Source organism: Cheilinus undulatus, linkage group 9 (assembly GCF_018320785.1).
Source record: "Cheilinus undulatus linkage group 9, ASM1832078v1, whole genome shotgun sequence".
NCBI classification, from domain to species: Eukaryota; Metazoa; Chordata; class Actinopteri; order Labriformes; family Labridae; genus Cheilinus; species Cheilinus undulatus.
In genome coordinates, this window is record NC_054873.1 from 50829727 (window position 1) to 50856056 (window position 26330).

Here is a 26330-nt window from a genome sequence, read left to right on the forward strand (position 1 = left end):
CATCAAAACTTTAGCCATAGTTTACATCAGAACATCCCTCCAGAGTACACTGTTATATTGACAACATGACTAAGCAATCGGACTGTCTTATCTGTACACAATGACACGAGGACTTGACATTCTGATGGCACTGACATGCTCATTGACACAGATATTTACTTTTGAGAGATGAACTAAGGATTCTGAGCAGGAGACCAGCTTTGGCAGGTAATCCATGGTGTTTTGCTATTTGTACGAATTCTTTGAGAAATGCACTTACTGTTTTGCAAATGTCGAGGATGATTCGAGAAATGTACCAAAGCGACTGAGAAAAACTGTAATAGCAAAAACCAATCACATCAATTGATCAAGCACAGCGACACCATGGTTTTTAAACGTTTTGAAAAAGAAAATCCCTCTCTGGGTTTACCTTCTAAAATGAAGATGAACACAGCAGACAGAGCCGAGTAAAGCTAAACTTCAATAAAACTTTAATTCATCACAAATCGGACTCAATTTTCTCAGAGCAAACAGATTATTCATCATTTTATCTGACTCTGGAGTGCTCCCCTCTCCTGTCCAGTAGGGGGCAGTACTTTAAAAGCAGAGAAAATGAACAGACTTGAAGATGAAATTCAGAAATATCAGAACAAATGTGAGAGTTGACATTCTCTCTCTCTCTCTCTCTCTCTGAGAATTTCAAAGTTGGTTTCCTGCTCACAGATAAAGTATGTATTCAGATCAATCAGTCTGGGAGAAAACGAAGGAAATGGTGACATCTGCTGGCAGGAAGCAGTGATAGCAGGAACAGGATGCCCCTAAACATGAATTTGATCAAGATTCAAACTCCACTGATGGACTTGATTTCAGTTTATAATCCCAGAATCAGAAAAAAGAAGCTCAAACATCAAACTGTAGTAAACATCAAAATGATTGGTTAAAATGACAGATGATTGGATCTTCTAATGGATCCTTTGTTACGCTGACATGACTCATGAAAAGAAAAGAGTGAGTCAGCATTATTCAGCTGTTTCCACACCATCAAATATCACAACAACTCAACTCAGCTTTCTTTCTGTAAAAGCCTCCAGACTGGAGGTGGATCCATGATGGTCCTGGCTGATTATCAGGGTCAAGATCTCAAATGTTCATCAGGATCTGTATTGGTATTTTATTTGACTGATCACTGATTAAATTCATTGGTTCAAAAGTCTGCTACTTTGGCTCTGCTGTGATGTGAGCCTTTCTCTCTGGCTCTGATATCTGATTGGAAATGCCACACATTAACAGCCGATAAATGCAGGAGCCTGTCACAGTTCTCACTTTATTACATCAACATCTGTATCCACATGGAGGCGTTCATCTTCAGCCATTTAGTCCTAAAGCAGTTTACGCTGAGAATCTGTGTTAGAATAGAAACATGAGGGAGGTCCACAGTGGAGCTGATCTCAGAGCAGTCTCATCTCCACTGGTTGGGATTGGTCTGTCAGTCTCCCAGTAACACGGCCCAGTTACAGACTCACCACACACAAGCTGCTGCTGCTGCTTCCTCCTCTCTGACCAGCAGGACCATCAGGATCCTCTCTTTCATCACTCTAACTCCATCTGAGGATATAAAAGAGAGAGATAGAGAGAGACTGTGAGGGACTTGATGAGTTCTTATCAGAGATCAGAACATCCAGTAAGAAGAGCAGCAGGGACTTCAGTCCTGCTCACATCACAGTAATCCTGTAAAGTAGCACGCTCTCTCTCAGCTCTCCTCTTCACATGTTGCTGACTTGAAGCTTAAAGGCAAACAGAGTCCTTGAAGGCATCATGATGTCAGAGAGCGTTTAGTGACGTATTTCCTGTTTGAAATAGAACAGCAGTAGTTTGTGATTTCCTCTGCCTTTGGAGAGGCTTCAGAAATAAAAGCACTCATTTAACAAACTTAAGGAGCCTGTGTCCACAGCTGCTGTTTTTCACACTGTCAGGATTCATTTTAATACCAAACCAATAGAGTTCAGTGTTTTCAGCGTTCTCACATTCAAACACTTTCACTTCTAGAACACTGAGCTCATCAAGGTCACGTCTCCATCACTGGCCAATCAGAATCAAGAAGGGGAGGGGCTTATGATAGCAGCTTTGATCATGGTGGAGGAGAAAGCGATGGGACTGGTCTCTGATGGTAAAGGTTTGAGGTCTACAGCTGCTGTGTTAATACAGGATTCCTTTATGTTTTCTTGGTGATATTTCCTTGGATAAAGGAAAAGTTTAATCACACCAAACAACACTAAAGGTACTGCTGAGAAAAGCTATTAAGAGTGTCCCTCTGAAGGCAAGGTGGGCTGGCAAAGGTGGTGGGAGGTTGAACAGTCGCTCTAATATGAAGAACAGCTGATCTCTGACAAACCACAGTCCCACAAACTGAATAATCAGAAGTCAGCTGTTGTAACCAAGCAACAATAAATGCTGGTGAGGTGCTGAAAACTGAGGTTGTGGTGCTGCTAACATTAAAAATGTCAGCTGTGGACACAGACCCTTAAAGAGTTTCTTTTCACCTGGATGAAGTGCAGTATGTCACAGGTGTATGGATTTAAACGGTCTCTGTGTTACACACCTTTTGGAAGCTCAGTGTGAACCTGTCACTGTTTGGGTATCATACCCTCTGACTAATGAACGCTTTAAAGGGACACTTGATGGCTCTGTTTAATCATAATGAAAAACTGGTGGTCAGAGCAGATGTCTCTCTTATTCTCCACCTCCTTCAGGTGTAACTTTGACACACAGTTCTCATGCTGTTTAAACAGTAAATGAACTTGTGTCTGCCTCTGCAGAATTAAAACCATTTACAGACACAACACACTTCCTATTGGATAAATATGACCAAAACCACTGCAGGGCAGTGCCTGAGACACCAGCTCAAGACCTCAGCCGCTCACTGAGCATGGTATGATCCACTGTATCGAATGCAGCAGTCAGATCAAGAAGGACCAGTACAGAGCACTCACCTGTATCAGTTTTCATCAAATGTCATTAACTACTCTAACTAGAGCAGTTTCTGTGCTGTGATGTTTTCTGAAGCCTGACTAAAATTTGTCCATAATATCATTATCAGACAGGATTCATGACAGCTGGTCAAAGACCACTTTCTTGAAGATTTTTGCTAAAAAAGGAAGCTTGGAAATGGGTCTTGTGGTGGATCAATCAAATAGGCCAGACTAGATTCAGTAAAAAGTTGTCCAAAAATGTTGAAGTCAACTATCAGGCAAAAACTGCTCAGCAGACAAAGGTTTCTGATGTAAGAAAGAGTTTATTAGAGTCTCAGGTGAGTACAAGCAATAAACTCTGAGTGGAGGCACCATCCAACTGAAGAATTGTCTTTGTGCATCGCCTTTTATACTCTTTGGGTCTTCCAGGCCCAACTCTCATAGGGGCAGAGCTCCTCCCCCTAGTTTCTTTAAAATTCCCATATTTGGGGCCGTTTATAATGGTGGCTTATTTGCTCCTCTGGCCACCATTATAAATCAGCTCAGATGACCTTGATTTTTTTTTTTTAATGTTTAAAAATATATTTAATTTCATTCTTGCACATGTTGTTTTGGTTTTCTAATCATCCTATACTCACCAGATGGTTGTTTGCATGTTTGGCTTGTTGCTTCTCACTCTACAATGCAATCAGAAGGTAATACAGTATATTTATGAATACATTGGATACATTCAACACAAAGTACCATTAGTTGTCAGACACAATAAAAGTACCTGGTCAAGACATGGCTTGTGTTTAAAACATTATACTACAGATGTTGAGCCATAACTCTGTTATTTAATTCTTTCTCTGCTCACCCAGCACACATCTTCTCTTTAACAATTTCTGTGTGTAACTGTTCAGCTATTTGTCCTGGGAGGGTACACACTGCTTCTGTGTTGCAAGAGTGGGTGCCTCTCTGTCTGCTTAAAGCACTAGTGGCTGTTATTAAAAAGCCACAACTTCACATATTTGCATGTGAAATGATGCCTGGTGGAAACTATTCTCAGAGTAAGTGTCCTTCATGGCTGTTGGAGACCCCCCCCCAAAAAAAATATAATATATCTAATATATAAGGCACTCATCAATGCAACTGCACATGTTTGCATATGAAATGGTGCTTGACTTTCACCTTTCTTACAGCCTCAGGATAATATTTGACCCTCTCCTAAACCTCTTGGGTGCTGTTTTAAATTGGTCCAACAAGTAAGCCTAGTTCTGATGTCTTACAGGCGTATGTTAGTATGCTCATTCTATTATTGAAATATGTACTCTAGGTCTAGGCCTTTACTGATCATTAATTTGATGAGGCCTTTACTGATCATTAATTTTACTCTCATCAGTCTATAATTGCTGTGGACAGAGGGATCAGAACAAGGTTTTTTAAGAAGAGGTTGGAGGCAAGCATACTTAAGGTATTCAGGGACGCAACCAGATGAAAGTGAGCTATTAATAACTGAAAGAATAAAAGGGGCTGCATTATCTAACACTTTAATAAAAATGTTGTTGGTAAAATATCAAGTGGACAGGAAGATGTCATGTGTGAAATGCTGCAAATAGTTCTTAGAGCGATTTCTCTAAAGCTATTAAGAGTGTCCCTCCGAGGGCAAGGTGGGCTGGCAAAAGTGGTGGGAGGTTGAATAGTTGCTCTAATATCCTCAATCGTATTTATGAAAAAGTCTAAGAACTTTTCACAGTCCACGTTGGAGTTGATAGGGACACTAGGAGGGGCCGGATTAACTAAATGATTGATAGTCTTAAACAAGAACCTAGCATTGTGTTGATTAGATGATTTTAACAGGAGAGGTACCTGTTTCTTTCTGATGACTTCTGAAACGTTAGTTTCCCAAACGCTAGGGGCGGGAATCACTAGTGGCCCCACAATATGATATAATCACAATTCTTTAGTGACGATTTGATATTATTGCGATTTTAAACATTGTGCAATACAGTGAGTATTATGATACCATATATTGCGATATATTGTGATCTAAACCCTTTTTGAACTGGTTAGCTGATTTAGCATTAGTCTTGCCATCATGTTTGTCATATTTCTGCAGTATTTTACCTGACTGGACAAACAATTGATTTCATTTTTCCACTATCACACACTTCAGTTCATATTAGCAATTCATCTGAAAAAAATCCATACTTGGTGGATGAGACGATCTGATATATTACCAGACAAAATATTGCCATACTATGCTGTAAAGATTTTTTTCTCCCACCCCTACCAAACGCCTCTGAAAACATTGAAGTTATTAAAGGAAAATTAACATTTTCATCTTCAACACTGAAGGGTAACCTCTCTGCCAAAACTCCTTAACCACATTTTGGATATCTTCAATAACTGAATTTCCATTGTTTACAGTGTACAGTCATGGACAAATCCCTGGAATTTTTCCAGAAAATACACAACTTCTCCCAGAAATTGTTGCAATTACAAATGTTTTTGGTATACACATGTTTATTTCAGTTATGTGCATTGAAACAACACAAAAAAACAGAAGAAAAATGTCAAAATTGACTTAATTTTACACAAAACTCAAAAATGGGCTGGAGAAATTCCAGTGCACATAAAGGAAATAAACATGTGCCAATACTTTTGTCCATGACTGTGTAAAGACCACTTAGGTCCATACAGAGCCTAGGGTCACTCAGCAGGGGTGAAACTTATCTGTTGCCATTGTTTGTGTGTAAACATGGTCCATGTTGTTCTGATATATTGTTATTTGTGGACTTATAATCTGTTTTGCGCCATCTCCATTGGCACGGGCATTTAATGGGGATAGGACGAGCGCGCAGCGCGGAGCAGTAGTGACGTCACACACTGACTTGGACCCATGCCAGTGCTGTCGAGGCTGCGGAGAAAACTTTTGTGGATTACTGTCTTTTGGATTATAATGCGTTTTCCATGCGTTTATGGATTTATACCTACTGTGGAAGCTGCTGCGTACGGGGATCATCTCCAGGCCGACTGAGGTGTTGAATGCGTGGTGTCGTGAGTACAAGCTGCAGCGCACTACAAACTGTTACAAACTGTCGGCTCTCTGCTTGCCATGCTGTGCGTGTAAACTTTGGGAACTCTGGGGAAGGTGTATGGGGAATTGTTTGTTTTGTGAGAGTGACACTTGAGCTGGTTATATTGTGGTTGGTGTGTAAAATGGGGATGCGCTCGAGCGTGGGGTGGTGATTATTATTGGCTTTCATTGTTACCCGGCGCTGTGAATAAAAAGCTGTTTTTTGAGGCCAAAAGCAACTTTATTGTACTTCATTGTTTCGCCCTGCTGATGTGAAAGGATCCTCCCGTGACCTGATATTGCGTTGTAGCTTTATCTCCTTGGAAAGAACAGGTGAATTGTTACAACTGTATGTTAGAAAATAATGGCTCCCAGTGCATGAGTTGGTTCTCTCAGGGTACTCCAGCTTCCTCCAAGGTTTGGCAGGGTGCAGAGAACATATTACCATGATTTGGCACAAGATTCAGACAAGAGAATTAAAGTTAAGATTAAAATATAAGAAATTTTTATGGACTAAAACTAGACTAAAATGTTTTTGAGTTCTAGTTAACAAAAACTAGACAAAACTATAAAGGTAGAAATGACTAAAATGTCACCAAAACTAAAAAGCACTTAATCTAGAGACTAGGAGTGAGACTAAAATTGAATAGCTGTCAAAATTAACAATACTACTTACTGCAGATCCTCCAGTCTGAAGTTTGGATTCTTCTGAAGATCTGACAAAGGTTTCACAGCTGAACCCTGCAGATGGTTGTTATGCAGGTCCAGCTTTCTCAGATGGGAGGGGTTGCCCTTCAGAGCTGAGGCCAGACAAGAACAGCTGATCTTTGACAAACTGCATTCCTTCAAACTGAATGAAGAATAACACAAGTCAATAAAAAGATAATCAATAATCCAATTTAAATGTAAACTAAACATAACTATGTCCAATCAAAGAGTCTGTCTCTAAAATAAAGACTCTATCAATTACTGAGTTTTCTTCAGAGATCATCCAAACATTCATACACCTGTTCACGTCAATAAAGACACTAACATGTTGTGGTTAGAGAACAAAAACTACCTCAGCTTTGAAATATCTGAACTCAGAAAATGACTCGGTTTCACTATGGCTGCGCTCTGAGAATCAAAACACTGATCAGACATTATTTTTGATAAGGAAAAATATAAATGTTTCTAAGTTATATTGTTTTCTCCATCAAATCTCTAAACAGGTATCAGTAAAGAGAGAATGGGTTTTACAGGAATCATAAAGTTTGTTAACCTTGAAAAGTTACAATAGTCCACTGTTACAAATAGATTTTTAGATTACAGATTCATTTAAATAAGAAACATAAAAGTTGCAGAAGGAATCTGAAACTTAATGGATGTCAGGGGCATCTAGATGTGAAAATGGTTAAGCAGATAATAATACATATTGGACCACCAACAGAAACAGAACATAAATAAACTGACCCCAGACTCTCCAGTCGACAGTTTGGACTCTACAGAAAATCACACAGACGCTTCACTCCTGAATCCTGCAGGTTGTTTACACTCATGTCCAGAAATGTCAGATGTGAGGGGTTGCCCATCAGAGCTGAGGTCAGAGAAGAACAGCTGATTTCTGACAAACCACAGTCCCACAAACTGAATAAAAAAAATTAAAGAGCAAGTGTTTAGAAATACTGTTACTGTTTTAAATCAAATTTAAAGTGATCTGATCAGAGCTGATGACGGTTTAGAGTTAAGACGGTGAAAAGTCCAAACACCTGAACACAACATGATGCAGGTGAAAAACAAAAACACACCACTAGAAAAAAGCTCCAGTAAATCACACCAACATGATACTTTATTTATGAATTCTTCAAACAGGCAAACTCATGATGTTTAGACAGAAATAAAAACTCTCAGACTGATTTTAGATTTAACTGGAGATCTCAAAGTTTCCTCTAAGGCCAAGAATGTCAGGATGAACTGAGGAGAAACATGAACAAAGAACACATCTGTAATATTTATTATAGGAGGAGAGAAGAGATTTAAATGAAGAGTCTAACATTCAATTTTTCCATCATTTTAATCATCAAACAGCTTCATAAAGTGTCAGAAAAATTCATCTCTACATGAATACATCATTATTCTATGGATAAAGTCTATTGTTGAACAATTCATCATTGATCTGAAAAAGACAACATGACAGAGAAAAAGATCATCAGCTCTCTAAGTGTTTAGCGGGAAATAGACTGTGTTGATTTTGTTCTGATTTTGCGCTTTGAAATGTGTCACTAAAAACTGTTCAATCAATCAACAGACAAAACCACAGAAGAAGAAAATGGACCCTATCATTGAAATCCTCAGTGAGGATCAGTTTAATATTAGTCTGATGTTTACGCTTTAGTTTCACCTCATATTCATCTGAGCAGAGAAATTAAACATGCTGTCTTACCCCAGAGTCTCCAGTCGACAGTTGGGACTCTTCAGTCCAGCAGAAAGTAGCTCCACTCCTGAATCCTTCAGGTTGTTGTAACTCAGGAACAGCTCTCTCAGATGTGAGGGGTTGGGCTTTAAAGCTGAGGCCACGACTTCACAGTGAGTCTCTGACAGTCCACAGCTAAAAAACCTGTAATGACATTAATATTACATAATATGCCTTCATCTTAGGAATTAGTATTTCCATGATATATTTGATATAATTTTATGAACAGAGAGATGTTTGATTTGACTGAAATTTGATTTACGGGTTCATAACACAGAGACCTGCCACACAACAAACCTAAATACAGATTCATTTTCACTTTACAGGGTCTTTAAATGTTTTTAAACGTTTGCTTCCTTGGATCAGATTGTAGCTGGTGGAGCACATGTAACACTTTGACTAGAGAAAGACCATACCACGGTACCAGCCATATGCCAACTGTGCTCAGATTTTACCACAAGTTTTGATTTGGAGTTACCTGCACCAATTTTAGTGTCCATTACAGTTAGTGCTGGTCTTTGTGGATTAGGGGCTATTTTTAATGAGACTAATTAGCATGTCAGAGAAGTAAGGCCCTGTCCACATGGAGACGAAAACGATATATTGCTGTTTCGTTTTGAAAAAGTTTTCAGTGAGGACGGGATCGTTTCAGGAAATATCCGCGTAAGCACAAACCACTGGAAACCACTAGAAACGACTGAAAACGCTGTTGTGCATATGCCAAGCCTGTACATGGTGCTGTGTTGCTGCCACGGAAATGCACCAAAAAAGAAGAACATCACAGAAAACTGACACAAACTTTGTTCTAGTTGCCCTTCTGGTTGTTCTCCGCATTGGATGAAAGAACATATGGTGTGTGCGTTTCGCGGTGGTGGTAAAGGAGCATCAGATTTTGCTGTAAAAGCCATAACAAGCTCAGTAGCTTCTGCAGCACAAACACAACCGTGTAGTCCGCTATTATCATTTTGGCTGGACCCCTGCAGGCACCTTAAGGGTACTACGCAATGTGTGACATAATCGTTGCAAGAAAGATGAGGGTAGCCGTCCACGTGGAGACAAAAGGGTAGTTGTTTACAAATTTGTGCATTCTGGGACCTTTTTTCAAAAAGCATCATTTACAGTCACCCAAAACGCGGTGTCCATGTGGATGAAACGCCGATATGATAGAAAACTTTTGCGTATACTCCTGAATTCATCTCTTTGTGAGCCTAATTTTGCCCTGAATATTCCTCCCCTTACTCCCCATTTACATACATGTAAATGAGACCATGTTGTGTTGGTGGTGCACATTTTACATTTTTGGAGCTAAATAACAGGCAAAAAGCCACGCTATCCTTTAGTGGATCTGCCCCTATATCTTCAGTTTGTGGACAGGAATTAAGAATGCTGACAAAGTGCTGGGGAGGGGGGACACCAAATTCTAGCACCCTAAAATGGCTAGAACTGGCCCTGCTCTTATTGAATCACATCTGGACTTACCTTGCCTTCCTGTAGTTCCTCACAGCTGGAATCAGTCTCCGTCGTCCCTGGTCTGATGTGTTGTAATATCTCAGATCTAACTCATCCAGAACCTCCTCTGACATCTGCAGCATGTAGGCCAGAGCAGAGCAGTGGATCTCAGAGAGTTTCCTCTCTGATCTGTTCTTTGACTTTAGGAACTCTTGGATGTCCTGATGTACCGAGAGGTCGTTCATCTCCATCAGACAGTGGAAGATGTTGATACTTCTGTCAGGAGAAATACCATCACTGTTAATGTCCTTCAGGTTGTCAATGACTTTCTGGACCATTCTTGGACTGTTGTCTGTCTGACCCAGCAGATCTCCTAAGATCTGCTGGGTCAGACCTCTCTGCTCTGTGCTCATCATGTGCTCCAGAACTGTAGCAGTGATCCAGCAGAAGACTGGGATCAGACACATGATGTGGAGGCTCCTGGATGTCTTGATGTGGGAGATGATTCTGCTGGACACATCTTCATCACTGAACCTCCTCCTGAAGTACTCCTCCTTCTGGACGTCAGTGAAGCCTCGGACCTCTGTTACCCTGTCCACATATGAAGGAGGGATCTGATTGGCTGCTGCAGGTCGAGACGTTATCCAGATGAGAGCTGAGGGAAGCAGATTCCCCTTGATGAGGTTTGTCAGCAGCACGTTTAACGAGGACTTCTCTGACACATCAGACACAGCCTCACTGATGTTGAAATCCAACCACAGTCTGCTTTCATCCAGGCCGTCAAAGATGAACAAAAGTTTACAGACAGCCAGCGTCTCCGCTCTGACTTTCTGGAATGTTGGATGGAAAACACGGAGCAGCTCCAGAAGACTGTAGCGCTCATCTCTGATCAAGTTCAGCTCCCTGAATGAAAGCAGAACCAGCAGACTGAGGTCTTGGTTTTCTGAGCCCTCTGCCCAGTCCAGAGTGAACTTCTGCACAGAGAAGGTTTTTCCAACACCAGCCACACCGTAGGTCAGAACCACTCTGATGGGTTTCTGTTGGCCAGGTAAGGCTTTAAAGATGTCCTGACACTTGATTGGAGTCTCATGGAGGCTCTCCATCTTGGAAGCTGTCTCAAGCTGTCTCACCTCATGTTGTCTGTTCACCTCTTCACTCTGTCCCTCTGTGATGTAGAGCTCAGTGAAGATCCTGTTCAGGAGGGTTCTACTTCCTGCTTCATCACTTCCTTCAGTCACATGTTCACATCTCTCCCTCAGACTGATCCTGTGTTCATCTAGAACCTCCTGTAGTCCTCTATCTGCTGAAAGACCACAACAATATCAGACTGGACTGACACCAGGATTCTGGGTTTAGAACATGATCAAATAGACCATTTTCATTGGTAAATATTACACAAACTGCACAACTCAAAAACAGCCCTGTAATAAATCCGAGCTGCTACAGGAGAATAAACTGAAAACAAGAACAGGCTTCAACATAAATGTTCAAATGTCCTGTTTTCATGAGAATATATCATCATTACATACCACCTAATGAAGAACATTCAAAAGTCTTGTTCTCAGACACAATGAGAACTGTCTGTTGTCTGTCTTAGCTCTTTGTCCTGGTCCTATAAAGTCGTCCTGGTCTATCAGCCACAGCCAGGCTTTCCAGTGCAGTAAAAGCCTTGGATATAGCTTTAGCATTGCGTCTACAATTAGACCAGAATTGGACCAAGTTCCTTTGTGAGATAAAGAATTAAAACAACCCTAAAAGCTTTTCATGTTGTGAAAGATGTTTTCACTCTTCTGTCGACCTGCTTCGGCAGGAGTTGTGTTAATTTGATATAAATTTGTGTCACACACTGGGACAGTGGACCATGCTATACAGGACTAGCAACGGTATTTTTTCAGAATTTCAGCATATTGCAATTTATTTTTAAAAATGTCAATATATTGTTTAAAATCTTTTTTTTTTAAATCTATTTTTGTGAGATGTTGTGTTTTTTGGAGGTCCTATATCTAATGCAGTAAATTAAACTTAAAAAAATATAGTTTTCATTTTATAAGGTTGGGGTAGTGCTGAAAAAAATTATACCAAACATAGGCATGGTTTACATTTTCTGAATAGTTTATTTTGTCAAAAGAAAACTAAAAAAATGGCAAAATAGCAATGGACTTCCAGTGTTTCCCCTAGGTTTACAGCTTGGGGTGGGGGTAAACACCAACATAAACACTTAAAAAAATCATGGTATAAATAATAGCCATATATCAGTTTTATTTATATAAATGGCCGGATCTGGTTACCTCTCACAACTGCCTGTCTAAAATAGATAATAAACAAACAAAATAGGCAGAAAACTTACATAATCCAATAAAAAATAAATAAATAAATTATATGTGTATATATACAGTTGAAACCAGAAGTTTACATACACTATATAAAAAGGCACATAAACTTTTTTTCTCACCGTCTAACATTAAATCAGATTAAACTTTTCCTGTTTTTGGTCAATTAGGATTACCAAAATTATTTCTATTTTTCTAAATGCCAGAATAATGAGAAAAGGATTTTTTTTAGACAATTTGTATTACTTTCTTCAAAGTCAGAAGTTTACATACACTAAGATTACTATGCCTTTAAACAATTTGGGAAAGCCCAGATGATGATTTCCTGTCTTTGGAAGCCTCTGATAGGTTTATTGACAACATTTGAGTTAATTCGAGGCCCACCTGTGGATGTATTTTAAGGCACACCTGAAACACACTGCTTCTTTGTGTAACAGCCAAATCAGTCAAGATATCAGGAAGAGAATTGTGGACGTGCACAAGTCTGGTTCATCCTTGGGTGCAATTTCCAGATGCCTGAAGGTGCCACGTTCATCTGTTCAAACAATTATACGCAAGTATAAACACCATGGGAATGTCCAGCCATCATACCGCTCAGGAAGGAGACGGGTTCTGTGTCCCAGAGATGAACGTGCTTTGGTCCGAAAAGTGCATCTCAACCCAAGAACAAAAGCTAAAGACCTTGTGAAGATGCTGGCTGAAGCTGGTAAGAGTGTGTCATTATCAACAGTCAAACTAGTCCTGTACCCACATGGGCTGAAAGGCCACTCTCCCAGGAAGAAGCCATTACTCCAAAAGAAACATAAAAGAGCCAGATTACAGTTTGTAAATGCACACAGGGACAAAGACCTTCATTTTTGGAGACATGTTCTGTGGTCTAACTAAACTAAAATTGAACTTTTTGGCCATAATGACCATCGTTACATTTGGAGAAAAAAGGGGGAAGCTTGCAAGCCTGAGAACACCATCCCAACTGTGAAACATGGGGGTGGCAGCATCATGTTGTGGGCTTGTTTTGCTGCAGGAGGGACTGGTGCACTTCACAAAATAGATGGCATCATGAAGAAAGAACATTATGTGGAAATACTGAAGCAACATCTCAAGACATCAGCCAGGAAGTTAAAGCTTGGGGGCAAATGGGTTTTCAAAATGGACAATGACCCTAAGCATACTGCCAAACTGGTTACAAAGTGGCTTAAGGATAACAAAGTCAATGTTTTGGAGTGGCCATCACAAAGCCCTGATCTCAATCCCATTGAAAATTTATGGGCAGAGCTGAAAAGACATGTGCAAGCAAGACGGCCTACAAACTTGGCTCAGTTACACCAGTTCTGGCAGGAGGAATGGGCCAAAATTCCTGCAAACTATTGTGAGAAGCTTGTGGAAGCATATCCAAAATGTTTGACCCAAGTCATACAGTTTAAAGGCAATGCAACCAAGTACTAATGAAATGTATTTAAACTTCTGACTCTCAAGAAAGTAATAAAAAAATGTCTAAAAAAATGATCTCTCTCATTATTCTGGCATTTAGCAAATAGAAATAATTTTGGCAATCCTAATTGACCAAAAACAGGAAAAGTTTAATCTGATTTAATGTTAGACGGTGAGAAAAAAAGTTTATGTGCCTTTTTATATAGTGTATGTAAACTTCTGGTTTCAACTGTATATATAGATATACATATATGTGTGTGTGTGTGTGTGTGTTTGTGTGTGTGTATGTATATATATATATATAGTATTAGTATTAATTAGTATTTAATTAGTATCTTTATTTTATTTATTTACTTTTTATTTTGAGTGAAAATAGGTTACATTTAATATCAGCTGTCAGTGAAATTCTACTGTAAATGTCGATCCTCATCCTGTCGTGGAAACATACGAGCTGTTGTTGCTAAATGTTTGTAGTGTGGGCTGGCGATGACATCCTTACCCGCAGTCGGAGTAGTGTCCTTCTTCTTCTGTGGTGTTCAACGGCAGCTGGCATCCCTACGGCTACGTCAAGTTTTGTTGCTCTGATTGGCCCGTAGAGATGTGACAGACAGAACATTCACCCGATCACATTCCAAGTTTTTTTCAAAGCCTCTGCTTTTTCTCAAACGTTTCCTATTGAAGCTTTCCCAGATGGATGTGTGAATCTGGCGTGTCAGGTTAGCTCACTATAGAGTGGATAGGGGATATGGAATGTGTGAGTGGTGCCGGACAGAGTCCAAGTTTCTTGTAACATTCGCGACTTATATGTCACACTGTACAGCCCTGCTTAAGCACAGCGGCATCTTGGTAGAAAAAGCAGAGCCGCTGCAGGGACTATCAAACAAATACAGACACTTAAACACACACACACCTACACACACACACACCATGGCTGAAAACTCAAGTGTGAGCTCTCTATCTTGGGAATACCATTATTAGTTTTCCCTCCACTGGATAAAAGAGGAAAAAGAACAGGAAAGGAAACGTCTCCACCACCAACAGTTATTCTAGTCTCACAGAGCACCGAGTTAAACACACGCTTCAGATAAACTAGTTTTAGGCATTTTTGTGCCTTTTCACATTCCTGAAGTGGGCAGAGTTAGCTCTGAGCTGGGGGTTTACTTACACTTTAAATTATCTCCTGTTGTTGTAGATAACTTTTCTACCCCATTAAACTGCTTTTATTTTACACTGGCTGTAGATAAACGCTGCAGGCTTTAGTAAACAGGAAAGGAAGCATAGGAAATGTTGACAGTAAATGCAGTAATATAGTATCTGTCATGATCCAGGTTTTGATTTATTATGTTTCTGAGTTTTCCTATGGTTATCCTTTGTGAATTCTGTGATTTCTAGTTTGATCTTGTATTAAGTTTGGAGTTTATTAGGAGTTTTCTTTAGCCCTCGTGTTTCTTGTGTAGTATTTTCCTGTTTCTAGTATTTAGTTACTTCTTGTGTTTTATGTTTTATCACTCCTTGTATTTCATGTCTAGTTATTCTCTGTGCTTCATGTTTAGGTTATTCCCTGTGTTTTATGTTTAGTTACTCCTTGTATTTTATGTCTAGTTATTCCTTGTTTCATGTCTAGTTTTACTCCTCGTGTTTCATGTTTAGTAATTCCCTGCTTCATGTTAGTTTTACATTCCCTGTGTTTCATGTTTGGTTAATTCCTGTGTCTCATGTTTAGTTTTACTCCCTGTGTTTGAGTTTCACTCCTTGGTTCTTTGTATCCTCCTGTGTTTTCAGTGTTTCTGTAGTTTTGCTTCTTGTGTCCAGTTTTCAGTCCTTGTGTGCTTCTTGTGTTAGGCCCCATGTTTCCTGTTTTATTTTGTAGTTGCCTTCCCTTGTGTGTTATTCCAGTTTTGCTTCCTGCCTGAGTTTCCCTCCACTTTGATTATCCTTCACCAGTTTCACCTGTGTCTGATTGTCCACACCTGTCTGCCATTGTTAATCAGTCCCTGTGTATTTAAGCTCTGTGTCGCCCTGTGTCTGGGTTGGTTCATTATTGCAAATGTCTTCCTCGTGTCAGTTACTCCTCGTGCTTCCTTGTGCTTCTTTTGGATTTTGTTTAGTTGATTTTGATTCCAGTGTTTTTGTTCAAGTAAGTTCTTTTGTTTCATTAAATCCTTTTTATCTGCATTTGGGTCCTGCCTTTTGAGTTTTTTCCTGAACCTCGTGACAGTATCACATTATCGTGTCTTTATCAAATTAAGTTAAATTTTATCACATTTACAGAAAACAGTGAAACACATCCAACCATCAGAGTTCTGAAATTAGAGACTAGCAGTTAAATTTAATCAGTTTACTTCTGAAAAACAGATCCTTTCTTTAGAGACTGTTAGCAAAGGTTTCAGCAGATCATCTCATTAAAATGATTGATTACCAATTATCAATGCATTTCTAAGGATTAATATTAATAGTATGAGGAGATTGATGTCAGTCCCATATTAATCAGAAAAGAATATCACTGATGATTCTGTATTTCATTAAAGTGAACTAATGTTCTTAACTTTATCTGTCAGTGGTCCGCCATATTGTTAGCAGCCATCGGTTAATGCTAACGTTAGCTGTGATTAATCCAGCTAGTTAGTTTAACATAAAACGTTTTTTTTTTGTCAAAAGCTTTATAAAATATTAATGTAACAAAATCCAAACTTACCTGCATGTTTCTCATGTCTTTAGCTCTGAAAAGTTAAAAAAAACATCGAGTTCTTGTGTGTTTCTCCTTCTTTTTGACAGCCGTTAACTCTCCAGCAGAGGGAGACAGCGCTCGCGCTTACCGCCAATTGTGTTTGGTGAGGAGTTCAAGAGCGTCGGAAAAAAGAGAATCTCAGCATATTGCAGTCAATAACTATAATCACCAATACATTTATCATCTTTTCTCTTGCATTTTCTCTTATATTCCATAAACAAGAAGTAAGCAGTGGAGATGGACAGAACTGGGCATCACTTCTCTACTCATCTCTTTTATGGTTTTAATTTAAGAGCTGTTTGTTTAAAAACACAATTTGTATTAGACACACTCTTATAACACTTATTAATGGTTTAATTTCCTCTGTTTAGGCTGGTTAGTTTTATAGAACAACACAGCATCTTCATTTTCTGTAGTTTTGTTAAATCTTTGCATAAATGACAAAAGCTAAATAAAGTTGAACTGATTATAAAATACATATATATATATATATATATATATAAAAAATCAGAAATAACTCCGGTCAGCCTTTTCCCTGGAGGCTCTGCTGTAGAAATGATCATGGGTGGAACTTCGGGTGATACAGTAGAAACAGTTCAACACATTTCTCCCTGTGGCTAACCGTCAATGACAATCTTTAATTTAGCAAACGCTGCTTAATTTTTTAAACAACCATTCTGTTAAATGTAATAATGAACTGTTCTAAGTTATATTTCCTTAAATATCAGAGTTGTGGTGCCTGTTTCTGTACTCATGGTTGTATTAATAACCAGATGAAGTTAAATAAGTGTCTTTGACTGCTGTTGTGTTTTAAACATGCTGTACACTAAATGCATCACTGATGAGATTCTTCATAAAATAACACAGAATTTCAGATTGACCTACCTGGACAGGTGAAAATGGTGGAAATGGAGAATGGACCTGAGCTTGTGGAGCTTTTCTAGTCATCTGACAACTCAAAGCACTTTTACACACTTAAACATTCACTCCACATTCACACACTGATGAAGACTGCTGTGTAGATCAGTCCGTGTTAACTCATCAAACTCACACATTCACACACCACTGACACAGCAGTGGGAGCTGTTCAGGGTTTAATGTCTGCTCCAAGGAAATCAAACCCCCATCCTCCTGGCTGAGAGACTACTGACTACCTACTGACTGAACCACACTGTAAGCACCTTGTCGCATCTCCTTTTTCAGACCTGGACCCCCACTGAAGACAAAAACCTCTTTACATGGGGCGCCATCCACAACCACTAGATTTACTGCTTTTAGCTCCACAGCTGGAGCAATGGAAGACCCTTGAACTGATGGTTTAGGACACCTTTTATTTTTATTTAAAGCAGAGCAAAAGTCAAAAACACTCCATAAGATCTGAGGGAAACAGAAAAACAGACATTACAAAACTGAACAATAATCAAACATAATGCAAGAATAATGACATTTACAATAAAAGGATTTACACAAAGTAATTTTACACAAGTGCTAAACACAACACTGAAAACAGAATAACCAAATCTATATAAAACAAGTGCTTTACAAAACATTAAAATCACTTGTGTTCATTGTTGGCAAACAAATCAAACAAAATCAAACATAAGACAAAAGGCCAGGTATAGGGGAAGACAGTGCTGCTAAGCTAGCAGGAATGCTAGCAGCAAGGTAACAGAATGGTCTGAAATCATCACAAGGACTTTAATCACAACATCAAAAGATCACAAAGCCCAAAGCTTGTGCACCTTCCAGCTGGTCGCTAAGATGGCAGTTTCTCTTCAGTAAGTACGACCTGTCAGTGTATTTACATCCTTTACAATCAGACAGTAAAAACTGGCCTTCAAAATAAAAACCCACACAAATATAGACACAAATGGAAAACAAACCCTAAATACAACAATCAATAAAAGGTAAACAATTATTTTTCAACATTTTGCCCTCCTAAGAGGTCCTTCACACTGATACCCCAGCATCATTTTTCACACTACAACTGTAAATAATAAAAATATGACAAAAAACTAAATTCACATCAAAGTTAGAAAACATAAATTTACTTAAAAACAGAATTCTGATTGAATGAAAGGAGGCTACTTCCAAAAATAACTCCTGGTAAACACTGCCCTCTAGTGTCCATATTCAGAGCTACATGTAGGTTCAGATTTGGACTCAAAGCCAATGAAGTTCAAGTGTTTTTGGTCCAGCATGGCTGAGCTCAGGTCAGCAGAAGCTTCAACAAGGATGCAGCACAGTGAGCTTTACACAGCTCAGTGGAATCATTGTTAGTGGAGAGAAGCAGAGTGCTGTGGGTTTACATTCACATCAATTATCATTGACTCCAGCAGGGAGGGATTAGTGCTCACTAAAGGATTCAGAGAAGATCTACTTGATGAAATCCCTCCAGGAGAATCATTTTTAATAGTGATTTTATAATGACTATTTAATTAGTGAGATCAATGTGACAGCCTGTGTGTCACACTGAGCCATGTGGAGGATCTACAGTTACAGTAGAGATGTTCTCATAGGGACAGGCTGAACATATGAACATAGAATGGATGTTCTAGACCAGGGGTTTTCAAAGTGTGTAAGAGTGAGCCTCCCCGAAGAGAAAATTATTTATTCAGTGGACCCCCATTCCACATAAAGATTCAGATTGAACAAAAAAAAAAAAGTAACCATATTTTCAAACATTTATGTCTAATTTTAAATATTTTTAACATTTTTAAACCTTTGATATTTTGGTCTGCAAATGTTCTTAAACATCCGTCTTTACCAGGAAATCAGTTATTTGGTTTCAGTAATGAATTTATTGCCAATACTACCTTATTACTCTGCTCCGATAAACCTTAAAGTGGCATTACTCAACCCTGCTCAACCAAAGAGCCAAACTGTTGAAAATACCTTTGCAAGAGCCACAATCTAAGCTGTGAAATGTGGAAAAAACAGCTTTAAGTAGCAATTAAAGTAAATTAAAGATGGCAAAAATGGTCAAAAAGCAGCAAAAATACATGAAAATGGGTAAAAATGGGGATAAAAAGTGAAAAAAGATGGGTGAGAAGTGACAAAAAAATGGGAAACAGGTGGCAAAAATATGGTCCAAAGGTAGCAAAAACAAGGCAAAAAAGAGTAAAAAAATGGGTAAAAACCAGTCAAGGGTGGCAAAAATCAGCAAGAAGTAGGAAAAAAGTGGTATTTAATGGCAAACAGTAGCTTATATAGGCAAAGAAATGGAAAAAACATTGTGAAAAAGGGCAAAAAGTTTCCCTTTTTTAAGGATTTCTGGGGGAATAATATGTAAAATTAAGACATTGAAGAGCCACTAATAATCACAAATCACATGTTAAGTAAAGTAACTATAAGTCTATTCATTTTGCTCCATGCACAGCAGAAGTTAGCAAAGCAAATCACTTTTTTTTTCTGGTTTATGGTGAAGTTTTGTGGAGCCCCCCAGGGGAGGCCCACCTCACACTTTGAAAACTGCTGTTCTAGACAATGATTCAGCTCTACTCCATTAAAGTCAGCTCATATTATGGGACATCAAACATGGTGCAGTGAATGGGTTGGGTTTACAGCAAGAGTAGAAATGAAAATGCAGCCTCTCTTAAACCCTGGAACAGCTCATTTTGGCATTGACACATCGACTAAAGTGATAATGATTACGGAGCAGTGGGTGAAATCTTGTCTACAGGAAGTCATTGTGTAAGCACATTGTAATTTTTCATATAGAAAAACAAACTACAGTGTTTTGCACACTGAGTGATGTGAACAAGAAGGTTCAAAACCCCCTAAAAGGGTCCATTTCAAACATTCTAACACTCACCGCAGAGTCTTCAGTCTGTAGTTTGGATCCTCAAGAAGATCAGACAGCGGCTTCACGTCTGGCTCCTTCAGCTTGTTTTCATCCAGCCACAGCGTTCTCAGATGGGAGGGGTTGGACTTCAGAGCTGAGGCCAGAGAAGAACAGCTGATCTTTGACAAACTGCAGTGGCTCAGTCTGAAAATAGAATAAAAGATACAAGCAGTTGATCCAGTAAGACATAAACACAACAGCATAAATACGTCCCATAAATAACTCTGCCCTTAAAATAAGTAAACGTTATCATTGTTACTGAGGATCATTAAAATGTCAGCTTTCTGCAAACACCACACAAGGATTCATACACCTGTTCATGCCAATAGAGTAAATAAAAGGTACTCGTAACCTACAGAGAGGGGAAGTGCTGAGTCAAGAAGCCCCTAAACCATGATAAATCCTTACTATTCACTTCCATGAGTCGACCTTGAACATCAGGGCAGCAAAAGCAAACACTTTCCCAGGGTTTCTAAAAATTTTTTTTTTGTTGTTGTTGTTTCATTTAGTTAAGGGGTGGACAATTATTTTCACAAAGGACCACATGAGGGACTGGCATTGTTGTGGAGGGCTGGACAAAAAGTCTGAACTCAGTTCTATTCGATTTAAATTTTAACTATTTATTCAAAGCAATGAATTGTTCCATTTTGAGGTATTATAAAACAGGCATAGTGCAAAATACCAACATATTAACACGATTCCATCAAAACTTACAAGAGCAGTTTTGAAAATATGCATGCTCATGATTTCAAAGGCAAACACCTCCCTGCTCTACCTCCCCAAGACATTACACATGAAAGATAAAAATGGGGAGAGATAGCTAAGAAAGAGGATGGAGGAGGCAGAGTGAGGCTGAAGTGCCCTGACTGGGGCTAACACTCACCCCCACTGGACTAGGCTGATGCTCCCCTCACTCTCTCATTTTTGAGGAAAGAGAGGAAACAAGACGGAATATGAGAAAAGAGAGGAGTTGAAGGGTTGAAAATGATTTTTGTGCCTGAAGATTTAGATCACTAGACCAAACGCAGAAACAGAGAATAAGTGGGCTGACCTCAGAGTCTCCAGTCGACAGTCTGGACTCTTCAGAAAACCACACAGTAGCTCCACTCCTGAATCCTGCAGCTTGTTGTAACCCAGGTTCAGGTATCTCAGATGGGAGGGGTTGGCCTTTAGAGCTGAGATCAGGGAAGAACAGCTGATCTCTGACAAACTGCAGTCTGACAAACTGAATGAAGAGATGAAATCAACATGGGGTAAAGACAACACTAGTGCACAAAAATCATAACCTAAAAAGGCAAAAGGATCTGCCAGGCCCCATGTCCTAATCAAGCAAATCCATCTGGCAAAGCTCTGATCTTTGACGTTTGAGCCGCACCGTCAACAGTTAAGGCCAATCGGCATCATCTAAGGAAGGGGTGTCAAACTCAAGGCCCAGGGGCCAAATCCAGCCCGGGGCACACTTAAATCCAGCCCGCAAGTTTATAACATATTTCTGTTATAATGACCCATCAGTATTAGGAGTGGGAATGAAGGAAAAGAGATTAATGTGTGTTTTAATTTGAGATTTTCAATTATGCATCTCAAAAATAGGACTCAAACTTAGGATTTTGACTTTTGATTTCATTTGTTGAGCATTTCAATTCACAATTTTGAACTCTTATATTATATTCTGAGCTTTTAGATTCATAATTTCAAATTTTAATTCAAACTTTGACCTTTTCAACTAATTGTTTTGTATACGATCTCATATTTTCAACTCCAAAATCTGACTTCATAATCCCATAGTTTGACCTTTTGACTCACAATTTAATATTTTGAATCATATTTTGACTTTTAATTTCATGATTACAAATTTTATTTCATATTTTGACCTTTTAAACTCACGATTTTAACTTCTTTCTAATATATTTGCCTTAAAAAACCATTATTTTTTAATTTAAATTTCATGTTTTGACCTTTTTGAACTAATAAATTTACTTTTCTCAGATTGTGAGCCTTTAAACTTATCTTTTCTTCTTTTTTAAAATCTTTTTTCTTATCTTTTTTCCTTTTTCAATGTCAAAATTATTCATCAACAGTGCTAAGTTTTTTTTCATATGTTATTACCGGTAAAACAAGGTTGACAGTTTATGGTTAAAAAGGTGACCCTATTAGGCCCTCAGGTTAGTCCTGAATCCAGAATCCGGCCTCTGCTGTGACTGAGTTTTACAACCCTGCCCAGCTTCTTCACCAGGCATGGACAGCGAGCCTCTGACTGGGGCCAAATTACCCTGAATAACAATTTGTCCAACTCTGATTTACTATCTTAAACAGCCTTCCACAAAGTCTGTAGGGTAATTTCACTCGTATCCATATCTGTAGCTTGCAGGAATCAGGTGTTTGTAGGTAGGGGAAGGATTTGGCTGTTATTGTTTTGAATTCCTTTTCATTGTAGTAATATTTTAAAGCATACAGTGAATTTCCTGTGCACACTGCTGACACCACCACCTCTCTCTCACATTATATCAACCTGTCCCGAGAAAATGTGAAGTATGTTGTCTCACCTCAGAGTGTCCAGTCGACAGTTGGGACTCTTCAGTCCAGCAGAAAGAAGGTTCACTGCTGAATCACTCAGCTTGTTGTTAGTCAGGTACAGAGATTTCAGGTGGGAGGGGTTGGACTTCAGAGCTGAGGCCACGACTTCACAGTGAGTCTCTGATAGTCCACAGCAAAAGAAACTGTAATGGCATTATTCAGTTTAATATTTTCACAGTGTATTTATGTAAACATAGAAGTTTAGAAAAGCAATCTTATCATGTGAAAAAGAATATAGGGGAAAAACAGGACAGCCAGTCTAGTCCAAACTCTCATGTAAATATAAATCAACACATACAAAAATAGTACATTAAACATTCAAGTGCTGACACTGACATGTAAGAAAAAAGCTTCAGAAGCTTTGGTTAATGAGACAGACTGTAATCTATGAGGGCAGATATCCTGATAGAAGAAGCACCATCATTAAGGTCACTTCAACACTTAACTTTGGCAGTAAAAGTTTCACTTAGGGATGAACGGCGTTGGATTTTTGCAGGTAGGCTGGTTGATTTACAAATCAATTTAGGGTGATATTGATATTCAAATGTAATTCAGACCTAAAACCTCAGTCCCTAAAACACACAAGCCCCACCTCATCTGTCCAGACAAAGGTAGTCCTTGTACAAATGTAGCTGATGACCCTGACTCTGAGTATGCGTGAGAAGCAATTCTACCAAAACCTGACCAACATAACAACATAGCATCATAAGACATCAAGACCCCAGACATTGTAAGATACCATGCAAACTGAGACATCACAAGACATCATCGGTACTTAAAACCCAAGGAACCCAGCTACATAGGTTAAGACCAGAAGGACCAAGACTTATGAAGATAGGATCTGAATATCCTCATCTTTAATCACATCTGGACTTACCTGGCTGCTTTGCAGTTCCTCACAGCTGGAATCAGTCTCAGTCGTCCCTGGGCTGATGTGTTGTACCGGCTCAGATCTAACACACACAGAACCTCCTCTGACATCTGCAGCATGTAGGCCAGAGCAGAGCACTGGATCCCAGAGAGTTTCTTCTTTGGTCTCTTCTTTGACTTCAGGAAGTCTTGGATGTCCTGATGTACTGAGAGGTCGTTCATCTCCATCAGACAGTGGAAGATGTTGATGCTTCTGTCAGGAGAGATACCATCACTGTTCATCTGCTTCAGGTTCTTGATGACTCTCTGGATCATTTCTGGACTGTTGTCTGTCTGACCCAGCAGATCTCCTAAGAGTCTCTGGTTGGACTGCAGAGAGAGGCCGTGAAGGAAGCGAACAAACAGGTCCAGGTGTCCATTTGGACTTTTCAGGGATTTCTCCATGGCATACTTCAGGAAGACATCCAGGGATGGATCAAAGCTATCAGGAGTTTGAAAAAACGTAGTAATCCTCTTTAATAGAGACTTACTGGATGATTCCATGTGTTTGACGTCTCCGAAGAACGCCTCAATGACATCTGTGTTCCTGTTGGTGAAACAGTGAACTGCAGCCAGAAACTCCTGAACACTCAGATGAACAAAGCAGTAGACTGTTTTCTGGAGGATCACACTCTCTCTTTTAAAGATCTCAGTACAAACTCCTGAGTACACTGAGGCCTCGCTGACATCCAGACCACAGCGCTCCAGGTCTTCTTGGTAGAACATGATATTTCCATTCTCCAGATGTTCAAACGCCAGCCTCCCCAGCTTCAGAAGAACTTCCCTGTCAGATCTGGTGAGTTCCTCAGGACTCATCTGAGGTCCCTCATCATACTTCTTCTTCTTCCTCTTGGTCTGAACCAACAGGAAGTGTGAGTACATGTCAGTCAGGGTCTTGGGCAGCTCTCCTCTCTGCTCTGTGCTCATCATGTGCTCCAGAACTGTAGCAGTGATCCAGCAGAAGACTGGGATCAGACACATGATGTGGAGGCTCCTGGATGTCTTGATGTGGGAGATGATTCTGCTGGACACATCTTCATCACTGAACCTCCTCCTGAAGTACTCCTCCTTCTGGACATCAGTGAAGCCTCGGACCTCTGTTACCCTGTCCACATATGAAGGAGGGATCTGATTGGCTGCTGCAGGTCGAGACGTTATCCAGATGAGAGCTGAGGGAAGCAGATTCCCCTTGATGAGGTTTGTCAGCAGCACGTTTAACGAGGACTTCTCTGACACATCAGACACAGCCTCACTGAGGTTGAAATCCAACCACAGTCTGCTTTCATCCAGGCCGTCAAAGATGAACAAAAGTTTACAGACAGCCAGCGTCTCCGCTCTGACCTTCTGTAATGTTGGATGGAAAACACGGAGCAGCTCCAGAAGACTGTAGCGCTCATCTCTGATCAAGTTCAGCTCCCTGAATGAAAGCAGAACCAGCAGACTGACGTCTTGGTTTTCTGAGCCCTCTGTCCAGTCCAGAGTGAACTTCTGCACAGAGAAGGTTTTTCCAACACCAGCCACACCGTAGGTCAGAACCACTCTGATGGGTGTCTGTTGGCCAGGTAAGGCTTTAAAGATGTCCTGACACTTGATTGGAGTCTCATGGAGGCTCTCCATCTTGGAAGCTGTCTCAAGCTGTCTCACCTCATGTTGGCTGTTCACCTCTTCACTCTGTCCCTCTGTGATGTAGAGCTCAGTGTAGATCCTGTTCAGGAGGGTTCTACTTCCTGCTTCATCACTTCCTTCAGTCACATGTTCACATCTCTCCCTCAGACTGATCCTGTGTTCATCTAGAACCTCCTGTAGACCTCTATCTGCTGAAAGACCACAACAATATCAGACTGGACTGACACCAGGAATCTGGTTTTATAACATGATCAAATAGACCATTTTCATTGTTAAATATTACACAAACTGCACAAAATTTCCACAATAACCCTCTGCTTCTTTCCCTATTCTCTGCACATTTGACTAATAATCATAAAGGGTATTATTTTAGCCGAATAGCACAGTGGTTAAAACTGTTATGGCTACTCTTCTCTGCTCTGTACTTCATGCAGTGATTTGGCTCTTATTGCCTCTACATCTCCTCTTCTCTCAACTGATTTGAGCTTCTGCCCCTCCTTTCACTTTTATTGTTTTTACCTCTTTTTGCTTCTATATCTGTTTTACTTGATTTTTGCTATTATTATTATTTCTATTATTATTATTATTATTGACATGGTGCATTATCCTGCTGGAAGCATCCATCAGAAGATGGTACACTGTGTTCTTAAAGGGATGGAAACGGTTAGCGGCAACACTCAGGTAAGCTGTGGCCTTTAAACCACTGATCATCAACTGGTGGCCCGAGAGCCATATCAGGCCCCCCAAAGCTTCCTGTCTGGCCCTCAGAGGATCATTACATTCAGAAAAGGAGGACAAGATGTTGTAATTTTAAGTTGTTTTTTGGGGCTTTAAATGTCTGCAACTGTTAAATATACCCCCAAAAACAATTATATTAAAATATTTCTAAAATGACTTAACATTTGATCCTTTTTTTTTCCAAAAAAATCACTTGTCAGAAATTATTAATAAATGTTAAAAATATATTATAAAAAAATGGCT

The 26330-nt window shown here is 39.5% G+C and overlaps 1 protein-coding gene across 3 annotated transcripts in view; it reads right to left on the reverse strand.

Annotated features, from left to right (window-relative positions):
- Window positions 1-884: 884 nt before the first annotated feature.
- Window positions 885-26330, reverse strand: part of LOC121514754 (NLR family CARD domain-containing protein 3-like) — a 31522-nt gene continuing 6076 nt past the window's right edge. The window contains exons 2-6 of one of the 3 annotated variants that reach the window (XM_041795047.1): window positions 23692-25540; window positions 22784-22957; window positions 21292-21465; window positions 20211-20384; window positions 885-1584 (exon numbers count right to left, since the gene is read on the reverse strand). In XM_041795047.1, coding sequence (XP_041650981.1) covers window positions 1575-1584; window positions 20211-20384; window positions 21292-21465; window positions 22784-22957; window positions 23692-25540 — 2381 coding nt within the window. In that variant the 3' untranslated portion in view covers window positions 885-1574. Of the gene's footprint in view, window positions 1585-19584; window positions 20385-21291; window positions 21466-22783; window positions 22958-23691; window positions 25541-26330 lie in introns of those variants that run through there. The other 2 variants (XM_041795049.1, XM_041795048.1) reach the window with 2 other exon arrangements.